The sequence below is a fragment of the Varanus komodoensis genome, unplaced genomic scaffold (assembly GCF_004798865.1).
Source record: "Varanus komodoensis strain SLA01 unplaced genomic scaffold, ASM479886v1 scaffold8, whole genome shotgun sequence".
Taxonomy (NCBI): Eukaryota; Metazoa; Chordata; class Lepidosauria; order Squamata; family Varanidae; genus Varanus; species Varanus komodoensis.
In genome coordinates, this window is record NW_025336481.1 from 30,125,195 (window position 1) to 30,150,812 (window position 25,618).

General features: G+C 38.7%; 1 protein-coding gene across 1 annotated transcript in view; it reads right to left on the minus strand.

Moving 5' to 3' along the window:
- NAV3 (neuron navigator 3) overlaps positions 1 to 25,618 on the minus strand; it is a 263,434-nt gene that overhangs the window by 24,069 nt on the left and 213,747 nt on the right. Inside the window, exons 18-27 of the mRNA XM_044455417.1 lie at positions 23,796 to 23,953; positions 20,372 to 20,560; positions 16,706 to 16,758; positions 12,957 to 12,980; positions 11,298 to 11,375; positions 5,607 to 5,690; positions 3,509 to 3,620; positions 2,050 to 2,171; positions 1,535 to 1,555; positions 236 to 408 (exon numbers count right to left, since the gene is read on the minus strand). Of these exons, the coding sequence (XP_044311352.1) occupies positions 236 to 408; positions 1,535 to 1,555; positions 2,050 to 2,171; positions 3,509 to 3,620; positions 5,607 to 5,690; positions 11,298 to 11,375; positions 12,957 to 12,980; positions 16,706 to 16,758; positions 20,372 to 20,560; positions 23,796 to 23,953 (1,014 nt within the window). The remainder of the gene's footprint in view (positions 1 to 235; positions 409 to 1,534; positions 1,556 to 2,049; positions 2,172 to 3,508; positions 3,621 to 5,606; positions 5,691 to 11,297; positions 11,376 to 12,956; positions 12,981 to 16,705; positions 16,759 to 20,371; positions 20,561 to 23,795; positions 23,954 to 25,618) is intronic.

Below are 25,618 nucleotides of genomic sequence, written 5' to 3' on the forward strand. Positions count from 1 at the left end.
AGTTACCCCAGTGCAGTAAGAATATTCTTGGGCAAAGGATTTCTATATAACAAATGTTTAATAGCAAATTAAGATGTCTGAATTGAGAGAGAGAGAGAGAGAGAGAGAGATTACTAGAAACAAAAGTTGAAAGGTAGAGATAATATTTTTAAATGACCCATCACAAAATCAGAAATGGCTCCTTTAAAAAATCAATATGCTATAAGGAAGATATGTGTAAAAGAGGAAAACATACGCGGATGCTGATTGGGATGGTTTTATTGATGAAGACCCACAATCTCCAGAGCTGTGGGGTAACTTGGGTGAGGATGGAAGAGATGAATCTGTAACTTCTTCGATGTCAGAATGTGAGGAAGGTGGCTTTGTAGACTTCTTCTTCCCAAAGGCCTGTTTGAATGAACTCCTTAGCTAGGAGAAAAGAAAAGAGATTAAATGTATTTGAATTATCTCTGAAGATTTGGCTTACTTTATCTTTTGCTGAAAAGTTAGTTTGCAGATGCCAATCTAGCCGCTGCCTGAGGTAAGTATATAGATAAAGCAGCATTTTAAGATGTGCAACACAGTAATTCTAAGAATACAATATAGGGCTTTTCAAAGTCAATGTAGCACAATGCTAGGGAAAAGGTGAAAGATCAAGTGCTACAGCTAAACAGATGCTCATTTAAAACCCTACACCTCCAGTGGAATCCCATTCCTCTGGCATTCCTTTTAAGGTGACTGGTCTTAAATAGCCACATTGTTTTAAATGATTACATTTTACGCTGCATTCCAATTAATATGATTTTCTGTATTGCTTATGTAGAATTGTCTTTCCTTTAAAGGTTTGATCCTATTATTTCTAAAGTGGCATGGATCAGAAATAAGCATATTTAAGCTGTGATATGATACTTGCCTTTTATTGACAACAAGCTGAAAGGGTTGGGAAAGAGGAGGTATTTGCTAAAGTTCTGTTTTAAAGAAGCAAGTTCATATATGCAAGCATTGCCTTTTTGCTCTACAAGCTCTTATCCATTATTGAAAGGGACAGAATAGCCAAAGAGCCATTTATTTCAAGAGTTGAAATGGCAAACGTTATGTTTGCAGTGAGCATTATGCCCTTCTTTTTGAGTGATCAGAAGCTTCTTATGAACACACAAGTTACTCATACAAAGGAAGAAGGTATGTTTCCCTCCCTTTTAGCCCAACCACACAAATAGATGTTTTGATGACCCAATTGATTCTTCTAATAAATGTTGGAGAACTTTCTTCAATGGACGTCATTTCAAGAGCTGGGAGTGTAAGCACTGATTAGATTACCATAATTTATGTTCTTTCTAGTTTATGATTTTTAATAAGAAAGAAATGGATTTTGGCAACACTCCCCCTTTCTAGATTTCAAAGTTGGAGGTAAAATTAATAGAGAAAAAAACTTAGGAGACATAAAGAATGATCTGTTTTAGAAGGGTACAAAAGCCTACTGCCAAAATGAATAGCAATCATGCCAAGATAGAGTTCTTTGAGATGCATGCCAAATTTTCCAGGGGTTTATATTCACCTCACTTCCTCTAGAGTTCACCTTGCAGAAACATGAAAGAGTGTGCAATTACAAATCAAGGGAATGAAGTTGGAATCAGTATTTTTAAAATATTACCTGTGTAATAAACATATTTTAAACAACAAAAGTAAATCCTCCCATTATTTCAGTCAAATCTGAAGTACTTGTGATAAGTGTATGCTCTTCTCAATTTAAAGATGTTATCTTTATCTATCATTAAAACATTTCCATCAGATTTTCTTCCTGATCTACTGAAGTATTCCAGACAGTTAGCTCATTTTATTGAGTGAACTGAAAAAACAGAAAAAGTTTCTAGTGTGCATACTATATTCAAGTATATTTGGTTTACCAATATTAGCAACCAAAACTAATCTATCTAGCCATAGCACTATTCAAAGTTACATACAGAGAAGGGCACTGAATGGCTTATTTATATGCGCCATTATGTTATTTATGAAAATGTATCAATACAAAAGGATAATCAATTAATACATTTAAATTTGTAGATCACTTACCCAGTTTTTCTTTTTCTTTTTCTTGGCCTCAGCATCATTACCACTGCCCATGCTTGAATGGCTGGTCCCACTGTTGATGCTAGAAACACTTTCTGAGGAATGTTGCCGCCTGATTCGCAAATCTATAATGCAAGGAAATAACTGTGGAAGTATCTTTCTTATACATTTTTATAAATGTTAAATTTCAGTGATATGGAAAACTCAAATGGACTGCCAAGAGAAACTCAAAGGAACTGCTTTTTGTAAAAGTGATGTATGCATCTTGTTCTCCTGCAGCTGCACTCAGTTTAAAAGCCAGGCATTCGGTCTATCATGTGGACTGGAAAGAGAAGACCAACCATGAGATGAAGTGCACACCCTGGACATCTGGATATTAGAACCAGCAGTTGAAACAACACAGCCGACCTGCAAAATCAGAGAAGTCTGGGCAAGCCTAAGAAATGTTACTATGAAAACACAGCCATTGGAAACACTCATGACAGAGCTAGAACACCATGAACAGTGACCTAGTATGTTTCTTGACCTTTATCATACACTGGCTTGGGTCCTAACCTTCTTTCCATGAATAGCACAGAGCTCATGAATATAGAACAATGCTTGACCTGTTTTTCCTCTCTTTTGCAGTCCCCCTCATCCCTGTATAAACAGCTCATGGAGATTGGGGAACAGTGTGTGGAGCTGCAGAAATGAGGAGTTAGTGCTGCAACAAAGAAGCCAGAACCTTAATATTTACCTTTACATTTTAAAAAAGCCACATTTATTCATTCATTCGTTCATTCTAAATTCTATTGATTTCAGCTGAAGCAAATTCAATACATGTTCAATTCCTTTACTGGAATCAATTCATTTCATTCATTTCATTTCATTGAATTATATTCCACTTACTATATCTAAAACATAACAACTCAAAGCTATGGCCTTTAAAAATCATCTAGGTGGCCACGGGGTTATTTGGAGGCCCAGCTACAACATTCTGACATCTGGGCTGAGACTCTGAGCTATTCCCTCCTTACAGCCAACATGGAGGGTGCTATGTGGACTGCACTCTTCCTGACCCACATAGAATACCTATAATCCTCCAGATTCAGAGGCCTATGAGCATCCTCAATGAATTGCACTGTAAGTGAATTACTGCGGCTCAAAACCACCAAGTTATAACAAGAACATGACCATTGATAAACCATATATACAAAAGGGCACAAAAAGGTGTATCTAGCTTTAAGGCAGTGAATAAGAGAGCAATCCTAACCCCTTCAAGTTGCCTGCTGTATATAATTCACAGGGACATTCTTGCTGTGGAGTCACCACCACTGTGATGAAGATGCAGTGAAGAATACATCGAGATGTGACACAGATGATATTTCTCTGAACAACAAAAGCCAGACATGTACGACTTCTCTGGGGAGAAAACTAGTTCTCATGCAACAGTGAATATCAAAACAAAAAGGAAACACCATACCTTTCTGAGTGTGGTCTGGACCATTCAAAGCTCCTTGAATAGCAGCCTGTGCAGCGGAGTTCTGGGCTTTCAGCATTTCAATGGTTTCCCGGAGTTCTATGAGTTCTGATTCCTTTGGGAACAGCAGGAAGAACTTCAAAACGTTTCAGAGTAAGCAGGAGTTTCCCTGTCCCCTGGGGTAAAGCTTTACAAGATGTTAGTGTGAAACAAAGTAAGGAGAAAAATAGGCTTCTCATCTCAGTGTGCCAAAATCCTCAGTCTGGAAAGTGTTAACCTCTAAAAGGCTACAAAATAAAACTAGTGTTTTACAGGGGGAAAATATAAACATTTATTAAAACATATAATCTACTTCACATGAGATGCACTGACAAAACTCATCTTTGGTAGGAGTAAATAATTATAATACACAGTTTTGATTGAAACTGCTTTTAGGATTCCAGCTTCTTTTTCCTTCATTTGCTATAATGGGGATTGAAGCTGTTGAAGGAATTTAACCTTAGCTGCAGCAAGAAACAGGCAGGAGAAAAGTGTGTGTTCAAACATATGGGAAAGCTTACTCAGGTTAATGTTGCTCTTGTAAGTTCTTTGAGAAATTGTGGCTGAAACATTGCAAATTGTATTTTGCTTACCCAACAGTAGAAGAAATAATAAACCCCATTCTCAGTGACTTATCAGCTATGTACAAATATCATTAAAAACAAGAGGGTGCAAGGATTTGTGTGTATTTTAATTTGTTTTGTGATTAAAGGCTCATTTATTTTGTCATTCATTTGTCTGAACTAAGTTCCTTTATTGGTTGATTTGAATGGAAGACATAGTCAGCTTTCTGTTACTTGTAATTCTGCTGGTTTCCATTCAGGCATTCTACTAGCCTTTCAGAGCATTTGTGGGCATCCCTTGGAGTGTCTGTAGCCTACCAAGCCCCTGGAAGCCCCTCCTATGTTCATATGTTGCCCAGCAGTTTCCATGCTATTAAGCGGCACAAGAGCAGCAATTCTGAATGCACTGGAAACTCTGGAATGTGGAGGTGAATTAATGTTTTAATGTACTCACATGTACATTGATTTACTATTAAAAAAAACATACTGAATGAATGGGAGTTTATTTATTTAGTTCTTCATTGAATATTAAAATGAATACACACCCTTATTAAACATCCACTGAAGAATAGGCATGTTGGCATTTTGTCAACAATAAAAGCAAAACTGAAAGAAAGAAAGAAGCAATGTCATGCCGATATTATGAGCTACGAGGGAGGCCCTCACAAAATCTGTGAGTCCTCAGAAACAAAACTGTAAATGCCAAGCTGATTCAGATTTGAAGCAAGAGGAGTTCCTTAATCACTAGATTTTATTTATTTATTTTACATTTATAAGCCTATTGCCTGAGGAACGTGTTCCATAGATATTAACACTAAAGCAAAAGAGAAGAGAGGAGCAAATATTGTTGTTTGGCAGAAGAAGGGAATTGTGAACCTGCACTGTGGCCCAATTCTTAGCCATGGCTAAGTGATGGTCAGCATTATATTTGCCATACTACTGTTCATATTTTTCAAAACTACTCTACAACATGGCCACCACATACAATGTTTCACATGTTAATTTTAGCTCAGCATCTTGGCTTTTGTTGTCATCATGTTGCAAGTTTGCAAGTCAGGTGTTAAAATTTTCTGGGTAGCGAAGTCCAAACCGAGTCCACCTTCCACCACCTGCCTAGATAAATACTTTCTTTTTTTGTCTAACATTAAGTATTCTGACAATGCTGCCAGACTGGAAGAAACCTTCTGAGTTGGTTTATGACCAGCTTTTGTTACTGAATCTTTCAATACAGATTAAATCCAGAGCCACAAATGTTTTAATTAAAACCTGGAAATGAAAGATTTTATCTTCACACTGCCCTCTGATATAGCTAAGCTAAACCTGATGCAGCACAATGTTATTCTTCTTGAACTTTTTATGAAGGTTTGATAGTAAGGGTCATGAAGGAAAGATGCACCATCTGTTTATACTTACACTGTCCTTTCATTCAGCCTTCAATAAAACTTTAATATAAGCCAATGACCATTTCCCACATTAAAGCATCTGCTGTTTCAACATACCTTTTGTTCGGCTGTCATTGTTAGGCTTTGCAACCGGCCAGTCATATTTCCTAAGCTCTTTTCAAATGCTGCTACGAGATGGGCCTGTGAAACAGATGGGGGTTGAGGGGAACCATTCAAATGTCAGTAAGCTTCAAATACACTGTAGAAATATCCAATATATAAGATAGGCTTGCATAGTCTTTTGCTAAGGAAATGATGTGCCAATGCCACAATACCCAGCAAAGAGTTGCTTCTACTTAAATGCTTCACATTATCATTAAATTAGCCATGCAATATTAGAATGTACTGACAATAGTAGTGATATGATATTTTTGCAACGTTTTGAAGCTCCAAAGTACTTACAGGACTCGTTTGGATGACCATATCTTATCTTAGTAAACTGAGTTTATTATGTACAAACCTGCTCCCTATACACAAAGCAATCTTGTTTCTCCTTTTGCCCTGAAACATCAGCAGGTCTCTAATTTGCCATAGTTTCAAGTGTATAGTAATATTCTGCCGTTTCTTACCCAGTACATAAATAATTCTTTCCCCTTTAAAAACTTCATAAAACAGATTTTCCCTTCCCTCACTCTCATACAAGGCCAGTTTCAGTAATCGTGGACAGAAGTGAGAGATATGGTCATTCTTCTATTAAGTTATTGGTTGACAGATTTTGGATCTTAAAAAGAAAAAAAAATAACTGAAAAGGAATTTAAAGGGGAAAAGAACAAAAACCATTTAATGGTTTAAAGCATTTAATGCTAGAGAGAAAGCTATAAAATAGCAACACTCCAACAAACAATATAGATCCAGAGAGCAATGGTGAAACATTTATGCAGCCTCATAGCAGGATGAAGAGGTCTAAATATAATTCTATTTGCTCACTTTGAATATGTAAAAGAGTTTGCCTATTGACACTGTATACTGTTTCCCTTGCAAAGAAAGGCACCTGTGAAGCAGCATAAAGGCCGACGGGTGCACAACTGGCCCAGAGTCTACACAGAACAAGAAGTATGTCAAAATTATTGATTTTTAGAAACCTGTGATAAAATACCCGTTCCCTGTGAACTGGTATGCTGTGATTTTCAAGTATGAGCATAATTGTATCCAAATGATGATAGATTCTCCTTATTTTCACTCAGATATCTTCTGTCACGAATATAAATGAGAAAAACCTTCTCAGGATCAAATGCCAGTGCATAGCACCCTCACTGAAAATAATAAAAAGCTCCTTGGGAAAATATGCTTAAAGGGACTACAGAGCCCACTCTTACCAAGTTTCGGGCCAGGTCGACTCAAATTATATTATATTGTTTTATACTGTGCTTATTTATTTATTATTGTGAGTCGCCCCGAGGCTTCGGCGAATGGGGCGGCATAGAAGCCTTCTAAATAAATAAATAAATACCACCTCCTTCTTATCCTACTCAGAACAGGAATGCCCCCAGGCATGGGAGGTGGGTGAAAACCTATATTAGTGGGCATCCTTATCCATTGCAGCTTTTATTCTGAGATATCCATAGGGATGAAATTATTTTTGCAAAGAAGTTCAGCACCACAGATAGATCCCAACAAGCTAAAACTAAAAGCTGAGATTGCTAACTCACTGATAAAGGAGTTCCCAGTTTCCCCAGCCCCTAGATCTGTTTGAATATACAAGAACTGCTAAGGCACAACAGGCACTAAACCCAATCTCTTCACTAATACCCTGTTCTGAAAAAGCCAGATAGAATTAAGTCTCCCTATCAATGGAATTTTAAATTAAGAAGGATAGAACGTCCCAAACCTCTGAGCAAACACCTTTTCATTTTTTTAAATAAATAAATGAACGAATATGCTTTCATAAAAATAACTACAGTACATCAGGCTCAACCAGGGGATGCAAGTCTAAGATATTAAGGCACTCAGTGTTGGGTTCAGTGAATGCATTCTCACAGCTGTAGACCTTACACTAGGCATGCAGAACCTCAAGCTTGAGGACTAAATCCAGTCTGCCTGAAATTCAAATCCAGCCTTCCAGATTTTGCCAAATCACCATGCCCCTCCTCAGACCCCACCCTCTTTCCTTTACCCAGTGATTGCTTGGTCGCTTCCCATTTTTTATGCAATCCCCCCACCCAATATTAAAAGATTGAAACACTTCTGGGTTAAACACTATAAGATAAATATTCAGGGTGTGTGTGTTCTCAGTCTTTGACTTCTTTCTGCATGTTTGCCTTCAGCCCTCCAACAGTCAGGATACAGTCCCAAAAGTTTCTCCAAAATGGAACTCATTTGTTTGGTTAAAAGTAGTTCTCCAACTGTAAGTTAGACCATAAATCTGGAAATGCAGTGATGGGTACAGCCAATAAAAGGATATTTAATACAATCAGAACAGAGAGGGAAAGACATACAGTTAACACTGGTCTTCTTCCATGGATGGGGGAGACTAGCCTTTTCCTTTTGCAGCAGGAATAGATCACAGTATAACAAGACTCCTTAGGAAAAAGGTCCCCTATCACATTAATGTGGACACACCTCCCCACAAGTGTGCCAGCTGTTAATGGTGGTTATGGATGATTTGGCTCTGTTGTGTTTGCTCTGTACCCAGAATTCTGTGGGAGATTCATTTGCTTTCTGCCTGCATCTTTGGTGAGCCCCCTGCAATTCTAGTAGTCTATGATTCTATATTCCCTGCTTTCATACATGTACTAGGTAGGGCTGCAGTTCATGGCCAAGTATTAGCCTATGTTGGCCTACAAACTACAGGTTTGCCATGAGCTTTATGTGCCAAGATGCATTGATGAAAAACTAGTTTTCAATAAACATGGTAGGCCTGAAGCTTAGAAATTTCAATGAAATTTGAGTCCATCTCAAGTAGAAAGTCTGCCAGTTTAGATACAACAGAACTATGAATTACCCTTTTTGAAAACTAGCTCCTGGATTTTCCCTTCAGCAGTCTGAAACAAACAACAAGGGAAAACTCAATCTTCGTGTTGAAATAACTGTGCATCAAGACATCAGCAGCAGCTGGAGTTGGAGTAGATTAAATTGTAAAAAATGGAAGATGCCTTGGGGTTTATCAAATGAGATAAATAAGTAGATACTGAAGCCAGCACTAGGAACTCAGATAAGAGAATCTTGCCTAACAAACAAGAGATAAAAATACTTGGAAGCAAAATAATGGCTTGCAAACATCTCGTTAGTCAGTCAGAAAACAGGAAAATGTAAAAATAGGTGTAAGAAAATATGCTAATGGTATTCACTGATTGCGTGCACAAATCTAAATAATGAGTTGGATCAAGAATTAATTTGACACACTGAAATCAATGCAACAAATTAGTAATGACCAACATAATTCCCATTGGTTTTAGTGAGACAGAAGCATGCAATCCTATACCCATGTACATGGAAGTAAGTCCGACTGTAAGTAAGCCGCCCTGAGACGCTTTTGCGTGTAGGGAGGCGTATAAATATTTTAAATAAAATAAAACAAAATAAAATAAAAAATACTGAACTCAAAGGGCCTTACATTTACAAAGTCATGTAGAGGAATGAACTGTTAGCCTGGATCCAACCAAGAATCCAATCCTAACATGACAGGCATGCAAATGTATGCCAAATGTAAAGATGGAGTCAAGTAGCATCACTCACATTCTAAGTTAAACAATCCTGTATCAAACCAGACTGGAGCTGCCTTCCCCAGCCTGTTATCCTCCAGAAATTTTAGACTACAAGTCCAAGCATCCCTGAGCATTAGTCAGACTGGCTGGATCTGATCAAGGGTGAAATCCCAAGTATGTGGAGGGCACCAGGCTGAGGAAACCAGAGATAAGGAACTGCTGTCAGGTCTAAATAAATTCAGAGTATATTAATCATATGTCTATTTCATGAAAATGTACAATATATAACTATGACCAAGTCACCAATAAGCAATAGTTACTTGCCAGTACCATGTTTTACAGAGTATGAGAAACAGAGCTGGATTCATTAAGTGCTGGAGGGCTTTACCATTTGACTCAGTGATGAGTAACACAATGTTATGCCATGCCACAAAAAGCTGAGGGAACAAACTGAGGCTTGAAAATGATCTAGGAGGAGCAGTCAAGAGTGGCCATAAGGTTTTCAGAGAAATAGTCAAGGTATTACCATTAGACATAAAATGTAAAAGAAGAAATTTGGCATTTTTTAAAAAATTCTGTCACATACCTCAAGTTTAAAATTAACATGCTGCTCTTTAATAAATGTATAGTTTATTTGTTTCTCCTATAAGAAACAATAAATTGTAGGACAGCTGCCCATGAATATTTTCACATGTACTTAATCTACTCTTAATGTATTAGTAAATTACCTTTACTTTGCATTAATTTTATCAGCTGTAAGTAGATGCTTAAGCTCTGGTGTTAATCAGCAGTAGCAGACTCTACATATGAAGTCTGGGTTCCTAGTTGGCTTGGTGGGGCCTTGATAATTCAGCTTATGTAGTAGATAACAGCTACTGGAATGGGGACTGCGCTGCTTCCTCCTACTGAATCCCACATGGCCCTTAATCTTCCTTGGACAGCAAGGGGGCACTCTTGAACAGACAGGGGCACAGCATAAAGTGCTGCAATGGAGAAAAGAGCAGGTCTGTGGATGCAACATTAAGTTTATCCCATTATCTACTTAAAACAGACCTTGGAAAAGATAGCGAGTGTCTGAAATGAAAGTTCCCTGCTCTAAGCCAGTCACATTTCAGAAAACGTGTTGCATTATTCAGAAAAACCCACCAATGTCAGGAGGTGACACTTGACATTTTATTTCCTTACAGAGGTAATTGCTGTGCTTCAGCAAAAATTCATTCATTTTGCAGAAACTCAAAATTTCAATTGCTTCTTCCTTTCAGTTTTTAAATAAGATTTTATGATACCGTGTACAATTCTGGAGGGATCTGGTGTAGAATACAATCAAGTATGTGAAATTATTGCTACCTGGCTGGTAAGAGAAATAACTATTCTTGTGGGGATTCATTTGTAGTAACACAAGAAACTTGTTTGATGCTTCTTTTCTTGTTTAACGAGAAGTTATGTAAGAAGAAATTCAGTATTATTCAAACAGAAGGAATAACAGTATCTTAAGTAAAAGCTGGAAAGTCAAGATAATAATTTAGAACTACAATATGCAGTCCCCAAATCTTGATCTCTATAGATCCCTGAAAAAATGTCTGTTGGTCACTTAACATTATACGTGGCCATAGATATTCAGATAAAATGTATTCCAGTCATTCTGAGAGTCTTTCATTTGCTGCACAGGCAACCATTGCACCAGAGATAGTGGGTGAAACTTGTTTCCATCCATATAGTATATGGTTCTTGATTCTTTAACCAAATGTGGTTATGCCATCACTGCATACTTTCCTCATCAACGCAGGGAGACCGGAGATATCGTATTGGGATGGACCATGAATCCGTAGCTACCATTAAATGTATTTTCTCTTTACCTAAGCTGCTGTTGTTGCTCTGCTGGAAGTCAAACTTTTTCCTCATGATTTATCAATCCATTTTTTCTTGCACAAGACTGTGTCCAGAATTACCAGTCCAATTCATGTTAGAGAAATTGGCTTACAATGGGCACCCTACATTTGTTTGAGCTGACAGCCCATGGTGATGCTCTTCCCAAGAGTATTGTGGCTAAAAATCCAGAGTACAACCACACAGAAATTGTTAATAGCAACCAAAAATGACTTACATTTGCTGACAGCTGTGATGTCAGAGTGGCCACTTTTTCCTGTGATGCAACCAGTTCCCTTCGTAGTTTATGAATTTGCTGAATGAGGGCAAACACAGATTCCTTTAAAAATATGCCAGTATAATCTTATTCTTTGATTAAAGCCTATCGAATGCACCAACTTATAGCAAGCATTATCTGACCATGCACTAAACACAGTACATTAATGGCTTAGTCAAACAAATGCAAAGGCAGTCCTGGTTGATTCTGGTGGCTATACTTTTGTTACTATCATCTATTGTGCATTTGCCTAATCCCCTTGCAAAGCTGTCTAAGGTAGTGACCATACAATAAATGTTATATCACTGTTACCTGCACACACAAGGAATATTTCAGGAATGTTTCCGTAAAATGTATGGAAGATGAAACTACCACAGATTCATAAGTTTAGTACTAAGCATGTGAAGTGATAGCTTCTGTTTGATTATTTATGAAGCTGGCAGAATTAGATTTAACAAGGAAAGGCCAACAAGTCCCAGCCAAAAGAGTAGCACCCTGGGCCTTTAGCATCCCTTTACAGAGCCTTTTAAATTGATAACACTTACTATAGCGGTATAGCTAATTACACGAAAATAATATGAATATGAATTCAATGCAGAGATGCTAGGTGAGGTCAGGAGAGGAGGGTAAGAGGTTGCTATTACTGAGTGGTGGCTGAAGGTGATTCCTGATGAGAATACACAGTGACATTTTTATTTAATTCTAATTATCATTGTGCTTTTTGCACCATAAGAAAAGATTTTTAAGCAACTCACAAATAAACCCAACATTGCCCGACCGCCCTTTGAGATCTGCGGGAGAGTCCCTTCTCCGAGAACCCTCCATGAAAGAAATTAGGAGAGTAAGTACCCGGAGGAGGGCTTTCTCTGCGGTGGCGCCCAACCTATGGAATTCACTCCCCAAAGAGGTCCGCCTGGCACCGTCGTTACTGGTTTTTCGGCGCCAGGTAAAGACCTTTTTATTTAAACATCATTTCAATTGTTAAAACATATGATCTGGCCTGGGCAACTTCTTCTTCCTTCTCTTTCTCCTCCTATATTTTTATTTTATACTGATAATTTTAATTTTGTATTTGTAAATCAATGTATTTTTTGTATTGTTATATTTAATGGTAATTTATTATGTACTATTGTATTTCAATGTATTTTATCATGTTGTAAGCCGCCCCGAGGTTTCGGCAAGGGGCGGCATAGAAATGTTATAATAATAATAATAATAATAATAATAATAACATTAGAATAGAGTATTAAACAATGCAAACTGCTAAAATGGAGAAACCAAGATTAAAAGACATTTAAAAGGACCAGTTGGGTAAAAAGGTCTGCATCCTTGATGCAGAAGGGACCAAAAGAACAAAAAACATAAGGAAACAAAAACAAACCCGGAATCCAGCAACGCTCTCTGGAAGGGCAGTTTCATAACCATGGTTCACCAAAAAAACGGCCTCTGTCCTGGTGGTCACCTGCCTCAGTTGTTTTGGCAGGGCCACTCATGTGCGATGTATGGGAGATGTTTTATCACTGTGCATTATATCACCAGTTCATCAAGGTAGATTGAAAAGCATGTTGTACCGTGGAATATTTTATATAAAATATTTATTAAACATAGGATGATGTTTACCTCTGAATGTGCCTTCTCTTCAGCCTAGAGGGAGAGATAAAACAATTATTTATGAAAGTGTACAGCTTAATTTTACATCATTAAAATGTAAAAATTTATCTGAGCTTCTGGCTCAGATAAAAATGAAAATGTTAATAATTTTCATAAATGTAAATAACATTTTTGTGCTGGTTTTTAGATGTTCTTCTGCCAGCAAATGAACTACTATCAAGCTTTTAGGTTATGGAGGGTGGAATCCTAGGCACATTTACCTGGGAGCCAGTTCTTCTGAACTTACTGAAACTTACTTCTGAGCAGACATGCATACAGGTACACTGTAAGATTTTTTTTTTTTTTTGAGGCATGCCAATGCTGTTCTAACCTTAAACGATTTAATTCCTTTTTTGTAAATGGCCTAACAATGTCTGCTGGAGGACTATGAAGCAATATCTATGACATGAATAAATAAATAAATAAAAATAAATAAATATGGTTGTTAGAGCTCCTTTCAAGCAGGGACCAATGAACTGTATTAAATGTTAGCATGGAGTCATGGTGTGATTCCATGCCCAATCTGCAGGGTAAATCTAATGAATGCCTTTCAAACATAATGTGTGGAAATGCGAAAAGAAGTAGAAGGCAAGAATCAAGGAATAGAAGTAAAATAGTTTTACAGAAGTCTGACATAAGGGAAGCAAAGAGAGAATAAACCATTCAATGCTCCTGGCAGCAAAAACAAAAAAGTATTTTCATCTCTTGAGGGTACTATAACCTGGGACAAGGGAAGTGATGTAAGGATGTAGTTTAAAAAGCAAAGTGGAGACCCTTTAAACTCAACATGCAGATATGAAAGACACAGCCATTGACTTGTCCATCACTGAAATCCAGTTTTTGCTTGATGCTTCCACTAGAGTACCATTCCTTGATTAGGAACTGCATGATACCATGAGCTTTACCCCTCAGTGTGTATGAGAATCAGCAGGGGAAATGCTGATCAAGGATTATGTCTTTCAAGTACAATTCACACAATGGATTTATAATCCCAAAGCCTCCCTTGCCCTTAACAAAAAAAGGTTCTTCAGTTTCCATTATCACAGCTAGATACTCAAATGCTGAATGAGAAGTGTTGTCAAGTGGCTAGAAAGGGAACTGCGATGGGATCAAGGAACAGAAATCTCCAAAAAGCTATTCCCATCTGATTTGATGTGTGATGGTGTATAATTCACTGAAAACTTGCCAATAATGAATTTTTACTTGGTCATGCTATTCACCCGGGTTACAATGGTATAAATTCCTAATGCAGATATATTTATTGCAGCAAGAACATTTCAGAAATACTCTTTGTTCATAGGAATACTTGGAAGTTCAGTCATGTGTTACAGTGCGTTCAAACCACACAATAAGCCACACTCAGGGGTTGAATATGGGATGTCGTTGAGCCATCTGTTATTGTTTTCTCTGAAACCAGCTGATATAAACATCCATGGTGAGCAACCCATAGACTACAATTTAACAGAAAAGCATTGCATTTCTTACTAGGTTGTTCCTAAGTTAACAGGCCATGTTTGTTAGCACAGCTGGGTTCAGACAGTAATTACATTTCATCAAGAACTCCTGTTGTTTCATCAACAACAACCCATAACCAAGCCTTGAATACAGGTCATCATGTTTGTATTTTCCAATTTCTGGCCCAATGGAATTAAATATTGTGCCAAATATGCTATGCTATATTATGCAAATGTGACCTTTTATATGTTTTCCCATGTCATCCATATTTTAAGCATTGCTTACTTCTTTCAAAACCACTGCAGCTTAGGCAAGTTAATACATACAGTTGAGGGGTTGTACTAAATGTATGCAAATTTTTAGACTGCATGTATGTCCATAATTGAATGTTTCATTATGAAATCATTATTTCAGTTTTTATAGAATTTGGTACTTTAATTGGGTGAGGAGATTATTAAAAACATAAGCCTGATGCTTGAGAATATACATGGACAAGGATGGGAAGGCCTAAAGGCTAGGAATAACAAAGCTAATTCAATCTACAATTTGAATTTCTTGATCTTTTGAACCTGTGCATTATTAAAACTAAGTTGACAGTAGCCATGCTTTAAACAAGAAAGAGGCTACGATTCTCATATTTTGAAATGCCTTACTTCTTTAAAAGAAGCTGCAGAAAAAGTAAGTTAAGATTTATGTAAATTATTGCTGCTAAAATTAAAAAGGCAATTTATGCAAGGTTTGGGGTTTGTATATGCCTTTAATTTTCATGTTTTAATTGAAATCACTTTTTCATTTTTATATAATCCTGATTACTATGCATGGATGTGAAAGCTGGACTGCGAAGAAAACTGACAGGAAGAAAATGGATGCCTTAGAAACACATTGTTGAAGGAGAGCTTTGCAAATGCCCTGGACTGATAGAAAAGGAAACAAATGATATCTGGATCAAATCAAGCCAGAAGTTTTCACAAAAGCAAAAATGATGCAAGTGAAGCTGTCAGAGTTTGAACATGTCCTGAGAAGGTAAGACTCATTGGAGAAGACAGTAATGCTAGGAAAAGTCAAAGGTGGAGGAGAAGGAGGACGAAGAATCTATGCGATGGATCAGTTCTGTAAAAGAAAGCCACAGCCTTGAATTTACAAGAACTGAGCAAGGCTGTCAATGACAAAGCATTTTGAAGATGACTTGAGGACACATAGCAATAATAGAATTATAAGGCAGACTCCCTCACCAATTCTTTTGTGCCCCATTGATTCTGTTGCACAGATGAACCCTATCACTTGCACACTATTATTATAGCTCTTACGAGACAATATGCAATGCTGTCAGAGGGATTTACCATTTGTGCAAAAGAATCAGAGTGGGTCAGAAAAAAACCAGCACCCCATGGGATGCTACTCAAGTGAGGCTGGTATCCAAAGACCACTTAATAGCTCTGGTTTCCAAAGCAGAGCTTCAGGTTTGTTTGTTTGTTTTTTTTTTTTGGATAGCAACATTCACCTTTCCTGCTCAATGAATCAATGACAGTTTGTTACAAAATGTACATTTATATGGTAAGCTTGTACTAGCAACAACCAATAACAATAACTGGTTGGCTCTGTAGGTTTTCAACCTCAAAAGTAGCCAGGTTGTAAAGAATGGCGTGTGAAATGACATCTGAAGTGGTGTCGTGTTGACCAGAACTGCTTTTTTAAACAACATACTTCCATTCTGCTTCCTAAGTCAAATGTAAAGGCAAACTTCCACTGTGTTCCACAGAAGAAATATGGCTCATAATTAGAGTCACCTACTGTCTGGTTCTCCAAAGAACATTTTACACTGCAAACCAAAATTGTGTTCTCCAAGCAGCACTTTAATTTCAGAGTAATCTTTCTCACATTGGCAAGCCTCTGTCTGCAGAGCAAAAGCAATCCTCCAAGTGGCCAATTACTGTGCCATTGGCTCTTAAAGTGAACAAAATCTGAAGATAATGAAACAAGCCAAAATGGCAAAATACAAAAGTTCTGAGTAGCACACAAAGCAATTGGACCCTAGTAGACTTTGTGCAGCTCAGCTTTCAAGAGAAAACACAAAAGGGGGCCAAATTCTTCTCAAGGAGCTGTGTATTTGGAAGTCATAAGGAAGACGTTAAATTCAAACAGGTTTTCATTGTAACACCTATGCTGAATTTTTGTTTGTTTCCTGGATTATCTAAGAAGCTACCTAGCTTTGTATGGGATGTACAATATCAACAGATGAGTTTTTATATACTGTCAACACTTACTGTGGAGTAGAGAGAGGAGGTGCTGGAAACTAGTGATAATGAGGAGCCATGTACTAAAAACAGAAAAACACCAAGAGTATTACTGCAGAAATATTGATGGAACAACAGGAGTTATCTCCTGTCAAGCTCACTAACAAAACATCTCTCTTCAAATGAGAACAATTTTCTACAGAAGGAAAGCTATTACAGAGACTATCCATTTTAAAAGAAAAAACCACACACACACAGTTATTCAGTGCCTAAAATGACTTTTCTATGCCAAAAAACCACTTGTAGATAGAGATTTTAAAGGGGTGCTGTATTTTTGCCAGTGAACAGCAATCATTAATCAAGCTTTGATAGCAAAACAGCATCTGAATGTCACCTTTTAGCAAATCAATGTTTGACAAAGCACATGTAGAACTTCTAAATGCTGTTTGGAATCTAGATTGTGAAAGAGTGACTTGCTAACAATGCAGCCTAGTTTGCATGATCACTGTTAGGAAAATAAACTGTTGCAGGGCTCTCAGTAGATTGTTGCCCACAGAAACAAGTCTTCCCGGCCAGGTTCACCACAACACAACAAGCTTTATTGATGAGGGTAATTATGCTAATTCTCCCAGCATGCAACTGGCACATGCAGCATGGCTAACAAGCCAACTCTGGTTTGCTGGATAGTCTGCACTTGTGCAAACCAGGTCTGTGAGTTACATGGACCTCGTTTGGGACACTAGTCGGTTGCTTTGCTACTATGCAAAAAATTGGGTTTCTACTTCTACATAAAGAGGTTTAGGGTGAGACTAGGTGAGGCACTGCTGACATAATGAGCAACCTCGTCAACGGATTTCAAAAGGAAAGAGCAAGAATAAAAAACCCTGAAATCCAGATCAGAACCTTCTGGGTTTGGGAGCTGAACTGGATCACAGTCCTGGTGCAGAAGGTTAGGAAACTTTAACCCTTCACAGAGGTCCTGGCCTCAGTCAGGATTGCCATGCCTACAATTTGCTTTGGAATAAGGCAAATAAGGGTTTTTCTTTCAACAAAAAGATCAGATGGCCCCCCATTCCCAAATTCAGGTGGGGACTATAGTGGAGGGCAAAGAGTTAAATTCCTCATCCTCCCAAACCTGATGAGGACCTCTTGGAGGCTAATTTGTTCTTTAAAATACGTATTTTAAAATCAAATGTTTTTTTATTTCATTTTAATGCATAGAACCATAACAAAGGAAGGGAAAAGTGGATGGGGCTAAAGTATCGGGGGAGCTGAACACAGCTCACGAAGAAAAAGGAATAGGGGTGAGGAGAGCAGGGAAGCAGGTGCAGTCAATGTGACCCAGTGTCTAAGGTGGGCAGGCGGGCACACTCATCAATGTAGATCAGTCTTACCCTTAATAAGTCCCTGGGAGCTGTTGCTGATAGTAGGCTGCATGTTCAGTCATGGGAAAGTTAGTAAGATTGAGGCACTGGAACTGGGAACTAATCCTTCCCACCAATCTCTGGGATAAGGAGCCCATGTGGCTTTGGCTGGCCCCACAATGCAGGTGCTGGAAATGATTTCCTTCACCCTGCTAGTACAGAATTGCTGTTCCCTGGGCTGTTTGTGGGTGGATTATTGATCCTGGATGAACACTTGTAATTCATCCAGCTCCTCTTTAATTCTTTTTCATCACAATGTTGGCAGAAGGATGAGTGTGAATGTGGAATGTGTTACTCCAATATTGTGGGAGCAGGAAAATGTCCAGAAGCTTATACATGCGATAGCAGGGCAGTCACAAGAGCAAAGATTTTGGAGAGCTTCCTGCCAAGGGCTATGAAACAGAGCCATAGGAAACTAGCATGGGTGACCAGTCTTTCATACTTTTCTGTTCCTACAAGGATGATTGGGCAACTCCCCACCAAATGTAGCTCAGGCTCCAGTTTAGTGGTGTTAGGGGATGTTATGATGGGCAATCTAGGAGTGTCTCTTAGGGCTAGAAACTGCCCTATGCATCCCAACTGGTCTTATCTGATCCATCATGCTGTATTCTTCCAAGAAATTCAGGGCCTGTTTGATCCCTCTCATTTCCTCCTATTTCACTCATGAGTGCTCTCATGATCCTTTTCCCATGGCTTTCTGCTTGTTGCCAAAGCACAGGACATTGTAAACTTTAGTGAAGCCTCTAAAACAAAATCAATACACCAGAAAATCTCCACCCAGAAAGGAACCATTATGGAACAGCACTGCAGTCATCAATTTAATTTTCAGAAGTCATTCATGCAAATGCTACTTTTGTACATTTGCATAAATGACTAGTTTGGCCCTCAGAACCAACACAGCAGTCCAATTTCAATCAGTAAACTTCATGATACCACAGAGATGTGAATCTGATATCCACCCAAATAGTCTACCCATTAAACAAATCCAGCAGATTTATAATAGAATATTGCTTGTCCCTTGGTTGAAAATTTGTAAGGGAGATGCTGATCTTCTTGGGCAAATACTGCATGGCGACATTTCTTCATTTCAAAGAAAACATCTTTTTAAATTTCAGGATTTTCATAAAGCATAAGGAATCATCACTTATTTCAGATCTATTCATGGATAGATCTCTTCATGGCCACAGTTCAGAGACACCAGCCCCGCAATACCCCTTACTTTTAAAATGTCAAAATAGCTAGTTGAGGATGTCTGGGTGAGGCCAGCTCTGCCTCTTGGAAACACAGAAAAGTAAAATCAGCTGGGGACTGCTGCAAGTGCCAGGAAAAGAGAACCTCTTACATTTGGGCTACTGCCAGAGCTAGCCTGAAACACCACACACAGGGAAAGGGAAAGAAATGACTTTGTGTAGTCAAGCAGTGCAGGGGAGTTGAGCCAGGCAAGCATCGGCAAACTGATGGAAGTGGGGAAAGTGAAAATCAGGCTGATGAAAGTAAAAGCCAGAAGAGTTTCAATAGCTGAGTAGCCATGGTGGCATAGACCATGCACCTTGGTGGAATGATAACAGCTCTGAATTACCATCCCAGTAGGGATCTGAGTAGATAAAGAATATGTTCCTGTTGTTAGAGTTGTATTACCTAAGAAAGCAATATTATATTAATTTTATTATATTAAAACTGCATTCATTTTCAGTAAAGTTTATTTACAGATGAACAAGAGGAAGAGATTCTTGCCTTCTAAATAGAAAGAGCTGTTATTGCATCTCCCTTTTCTTCATATGGACTAGTCTGTGGGTAAGTCTCCACACAGTAGTATCACAAGGCTATGTAGCAAAGCCAACAGACATTTCCATCTAAACTTTCATAAGTTCACATTTACATTCCACTCTTCTTCTAAGGAGTTCAGGAAGAGTACAGAATAATTGTTTTATCCCTACAGCAGTCCAATGTACAAGTGGCCCAAGATCACCCACTGTGCCTGAGAAGGAATCTGAATCAAGATCTTCTCAAGAGAAAACTATTATCTAGCTCATGAAGTCATAAAGTATCCTGCATGTGAGCCTGTATATAAACCATGGTTTGGGGCCAACAAACCAGGATCTGAAATCATGGTTTAAAGCTGGATGGTAAAGCATGGTTTACACTAACAGTTACAACTAACAGTTCAGCTCATTGTATTTTTATTTATTTTTATTTGGCTCATTTCATTTTCATTTCATTTCATTTCATTTTATGCTCCAAATGTAGCCTCTGCAGCCACATGCACTCTTACCTTCTTCCATGCTATCTCTGAATGAACCAGAATGACTGATTGCACGTGGTCTATCCTCTAAGGAAGTCGCACTACCACACAGCTGGGAATCATCATAAAGGTCAAATGAAGAATCTTGTGCCGGGATGCTGTTTGACCGCATCATACTGGGTCCAGGAAGTTTGAATTGGGATAAGTTTGTTGGACTCACTGCAGTATCAAGCATATCTTTTAATAACAGATCACTGTACTCCAGGGAAAAACAGTCCCAAATGACATGCAAACTTCTTATTTTTTTCAACAGGAATAATTAGACACAATTTTAGGATAGCTTTACATCCTTATTTGTTGTGAGGGTACCACTTAGGCATTTGCGTTTTATTTTTCTTTGTATAGTAGAATTTGTATAGAGAATGCTTCCAAACATATTCAAGGTTAGCAAACAGAACCAGCATTGGTTGGTTTAAAATAGCCATTCATTTGATTCAGCAAATTTTTCAAGCAAAAACACGTAACTGGCTGTGGATAGGTACACAAGATCACAGAAGTTACATTGCTCAATTGCTCAGCCCCTTCTAGAGTCTGGCTTCCTGAGTCCTCTGAACCCAGGTAGGTATTCATCAGAAGTGGCTTTGAAACTGCCCCAGAACCCATGGCATGTTTGGGGGTTCTGGAGTGGTTGGAATGATAAAGCCCAATCCACACCTTACTGGGTTCAGACTATGTGGAAAACTGCACATCACAAGGGCAATTAGATAAATTGCTCAGCATGTCACTGATACGTCACTGGTGAGCAAAGGAAGCCACTGTGGCTCTACCTGCTGCCCCCAATTGCACAAACCTGGCCATTGTGTCCACCCCATTTGAATGAAGCCAAGGACATGGGTACATCTTTCCTGCATTATGTACTCCCATAGCTCCAAGGAAAGCATCTCCCCTACTCAGTCTCCTGAGGGAGGCTTCAACTCAGCAGTGGGAAGGCAGCAGCTATAAAGCCTTTCCTACTGCCTTCAAACTACATCTTCTACAAAGCTATCTGTTGGTTAGGGAAGTCTGCTACCTAGTGACGAAAGATGATACCGCAGGATTTCAACATACAGAAATGTAAAAATACATGATCATTTAACAAAACTCTTTAAATATTTCTGAGGTACACACCCCTAGGGTACCTTTAGTATGCATGCCATGTTTCAGAAGTATAAGTTTCATGGTTTTTGAATTATGCCATTGACAGACAGGTATGCATTCTCCTTTAGTATTGTGGATTACAATATAGCACTTGCTAATTCTGTAGCATAGATATTTTAGATTATGAATGTACTCAAAAGAGAAGGAAGCGATTCTGTCTTTATTCAGATAATTTGGAAGGCCTGCTTTCAAAAATCTTTTAAGGAACTCTTTGGATCCCTTTAGTTGACATGGAGCTGAAGCCATGGAAAACAGGCCTCATCTGCCCCTTGTCAGACTATTGTGTCAACATTTTGAATTGATGTGGTAGATCAAAGTACTTCTAGCAGGGCTGCTGTGTCTAACATAAAAATTCTGGAACAATATTTTTCTGACAGTCATTTAATGCCACTGGAAAATGGCCCACTGAGAAAAGAAGCACTAGAGACTGTAAAGCTTTTGCAATAAGCAGTTCTACTGGCCATCATAGTAGAAGAAAACTAATCCACAAATACATACAGATTTCTTTTTACCAAAATAAAGATTGATAGCAAGAAAGGAACTTTAACTATCTGCCTAAAATAAGCATGCCATCTTTGTCTATGCTACAGTCCATATACAGTTATAAAATCATACTGAAGTAAGTGTTCCTTTTCTTCAAACAGAGCCAGGGCTTAGGTATTTCACTAACAAAAAACAGGAAAAAAGAAGCCTCTTGACTTGCTAATATGATATTCAGATTAGCACATCAGTTAACTTTCAGAGTAAAAAGTTTTAGAGTAAAAAAGGGACACCTCTGCATCCACATCAATCTACTGTTTTAGTGCTTGTAGTGTACTTCCATAGATGTCTATAGAGATTTATGCATCTCCAAACAAAGATCTATTAATTCACATAAAGAAAGGTCAGCTATTAGATTTTTTCAGTTCAGTTCAGTTTTTCAGTTAGATTTTTTCAGTAGAAATTTCATCTTATTTGTAGTACTTGTGTGTAATGTTTTTAATATATTTAACAATCTTCACATGGGGAGGAATTACCATTAGTTTGATAGAACAAAAACTTCAAGCAAAGCTAAACTGGTATCAGAACTGGCCACCCAAGTGAAGCAATGGCCACTGTCGCCTCTAGGCATAACCCCTGCCAGGCAGCACTCCTGTAGTCCTCTGAGGGTGGTGCCTGCCCACTCCCTTCTCCTGATGCCCCACAGAAAGGTGGAAGGGACAGCTGTAAGAACTGCATCACTCAGGCTAGGTCCTGATGGCTTTTAAACTGTATTGACTACAAACTACCTGTTTGTTAGGGAAGTTTGCCACCTAGGGACTAAAGATGGTACTACAGTTGTCAAACACAGAGACATATTTAAATTACTTCAATTCAACTGATGCATTTTAAAACCAAATAACTTAGCAGTGCACATCCCTAGGAGACTGAGAGAGAGGCAGACATAATACTATATTATAAATTCTAAGAAACTACCTAAATAAACCATTGAGTACAGTTAAAGTTGTCTGAAAAGTATTTTATTTTACAGACATATCTGCATGCCCAGCAACATCCTTCTGTGCGTTTGTGATATTTTTCCACCAAGATTTTGGAGAGGACAAGATTTTTCTCACTTGATAGATCACATTTTAATTACCATTTTAGTTTGGAACATAACTTGTGATACCTTTACTTATTTGTGCATTAGACACATTTCTCTCTTGGTTAAAGCAATAGAAAAAAAATGTTTTAAAGATAATGCTAATAATGGAGACAAATAGTACAGAGTTCATGATCGTTATTCCCCAGATCTCCTATCTGCAGTACAAAGGGTTAGTGCTAGGCTAATCTCTATGTTAGGCACTTATCTGGACCAACTTGGTAAGGCAGATAAAGCTGCAATTGTGCACAGTTGTTCCCCAGTTAAAGAGCTTGGGCTGATTGCTTACTATTGCACAGAGCTAGTGATCAACTTGTTACATCTTGCTTCTGCACATGACCCCTCTTTTGAAAATGTTCATCAGCCTCTCAGAGGGGCAGTAAAATAGATTATGACAGTAAGGCTGAGACCAGCAATAGAATCACTCCTACAAAACTCAGTGAGACTTAATTGGGTCTAAAGCATATAGTAAGTGCACTGGTGTTCACAATGTGCCTATATACAGAATGAGCAGAATAACAAACATCCCTGATTTTGTCTGTTGCCACTATGATCCCCCACTGGCCCCTGCCAAAAGGCTCATTTGTACAAATAAACTCAATACACATACTCTGCAAGCTTTGTTTTTGTTTTTACCTAAGTTGGAAAAATATTTCCCAGTTGCAGATGAAGACATCGCTGTAGGAGATACCAAGGGAGACTGATTTCCAGTGTCTTGTAGGCCTCCAGTTGAATGGGAACGCAGCCACTCTTTCCCTTCCTCCTGACTGGCCTGCCGAGAGGACGGGGTATACCTGAAAAACACCAACACTGGTACACTTTAAATTTCCAGAGACAACATATAAATAATGGCTCATTGCACAATGGTTGGTATCAAGTACACGCAATTACAAAGTTCATTTGACAGATTTTGAACAAAAACTCAGATTCTTCACATCAGTCATGGAATGGACAGACAAACAATTAACAACGATTTGTATGCGATGGGAAAGCACACATGGAAAACTTGCTAAGCTGTTAAGGACAGGTTGGAAAACTCTAGCACATGGGGGAAAGCAAAGATTGAATTTCAAGCATAGCGACAGAGCTGAGGAATGATCGACTGGTAGTGAGGACAGACAAATGAAGAATTCCGGCATGAGATCTGCCACAGGGGCAGAGGCTACGCATAAGCTGAAAGCAACAGGAGCAGAGCAGCCGCTGTAAAAGAAATTACTTTAATTTGTTAGTGGCATCTGAGGGGACAAAATGCAGTGTTCGTCTATCAAAAAGGTTGTCGTTATTCTGTGCTAGCCCCAAATGGATAGATTTGAGGGAGAAAAAAATGAATACTCACTTGTATAGAAAGGTGTTTGCGGGAACAAAAGCCTCAGAAAGCAAATCTCCCACTGACTTTTTGGTGTGGCTGCCAAATACAAAAATCAAACTGCAGCGTTTGCTAGAGCCCACTGGCCAGACTCTGTGGCAGGGACTTAGAAAAGCAAATTCTTGAATGGATTAAGATGGTGAGTTAGCATGTGCAGGCATTTCAGGCAGTTCAGGTTTCATCTCAGCCCGCATTTTCTGTGTCAATGTGCAGTCAGGCTTCATTGAGCCGAATTTCTTGCAGACCTAAAAACATGTGTAGCCTCATTGTGGTTTTAAAATCTGGGGCATTTTTTAAAATCCATACATACACAGAAGATGACCATTCCGAACTATTGTAGCGGCTGCGCCTTGAACACCCAAGGATCTTTCCCTTTGTTGCAACAATGGAAATCCTACATCGGTGCAACTACAGGACTAAATTGCTGGGCTGCAGCACTTTGGAAAAACTCTTCATTCGGCACATGGGACAGGGTCATTGGTTTTGATTTGGAGTTTGGGGCATTTGATTTGTTTAGTAAAGAATATTAACATCAGGATCGTATCCTGACATATTTCTTCCTGATAAGATAATGCAGAAAAATCCTATGACCCCTAGATAGCATCTAGGAGGCCATAGGAAATTTCAGATTTCTAGGTGCAAGGCTGGAAACAAAACTGTGACCTTGGAGCTGGAGACCTGTGCACCATCACCCCTTCTTACACTGCAGTCAAGGACAGAAAACTGATCTTAGGGAAGGGTAAAGGATGTGGATGGGGCTAGGGAGAGGAAGCTACTGGGCCATGAAGATGCTGAGTATCCCGATGGTGCTCCAACACCATCCATTTCCTTTCCATTTGGAAAGGTTTCAGCTAGGTGGCCAAAAATGGCCATCTAGCCAAATTGCAGAAGGGGAGGTGCAGGGAGGGAGCGATGCTCTTCCCTGGACATTTGTAAGCATCTAAGTTCTCTGAGGCTGCACTTATTTGCCCGTCTGAGCTTGGTGGGGATTACTCAGTATGTAGAGTTCAAGCCTACTACAGCAGCTTGAGCAACACATACACACACAGGCACACACGCACAGTCACAACAGACACAATGTTTTATATTTTGT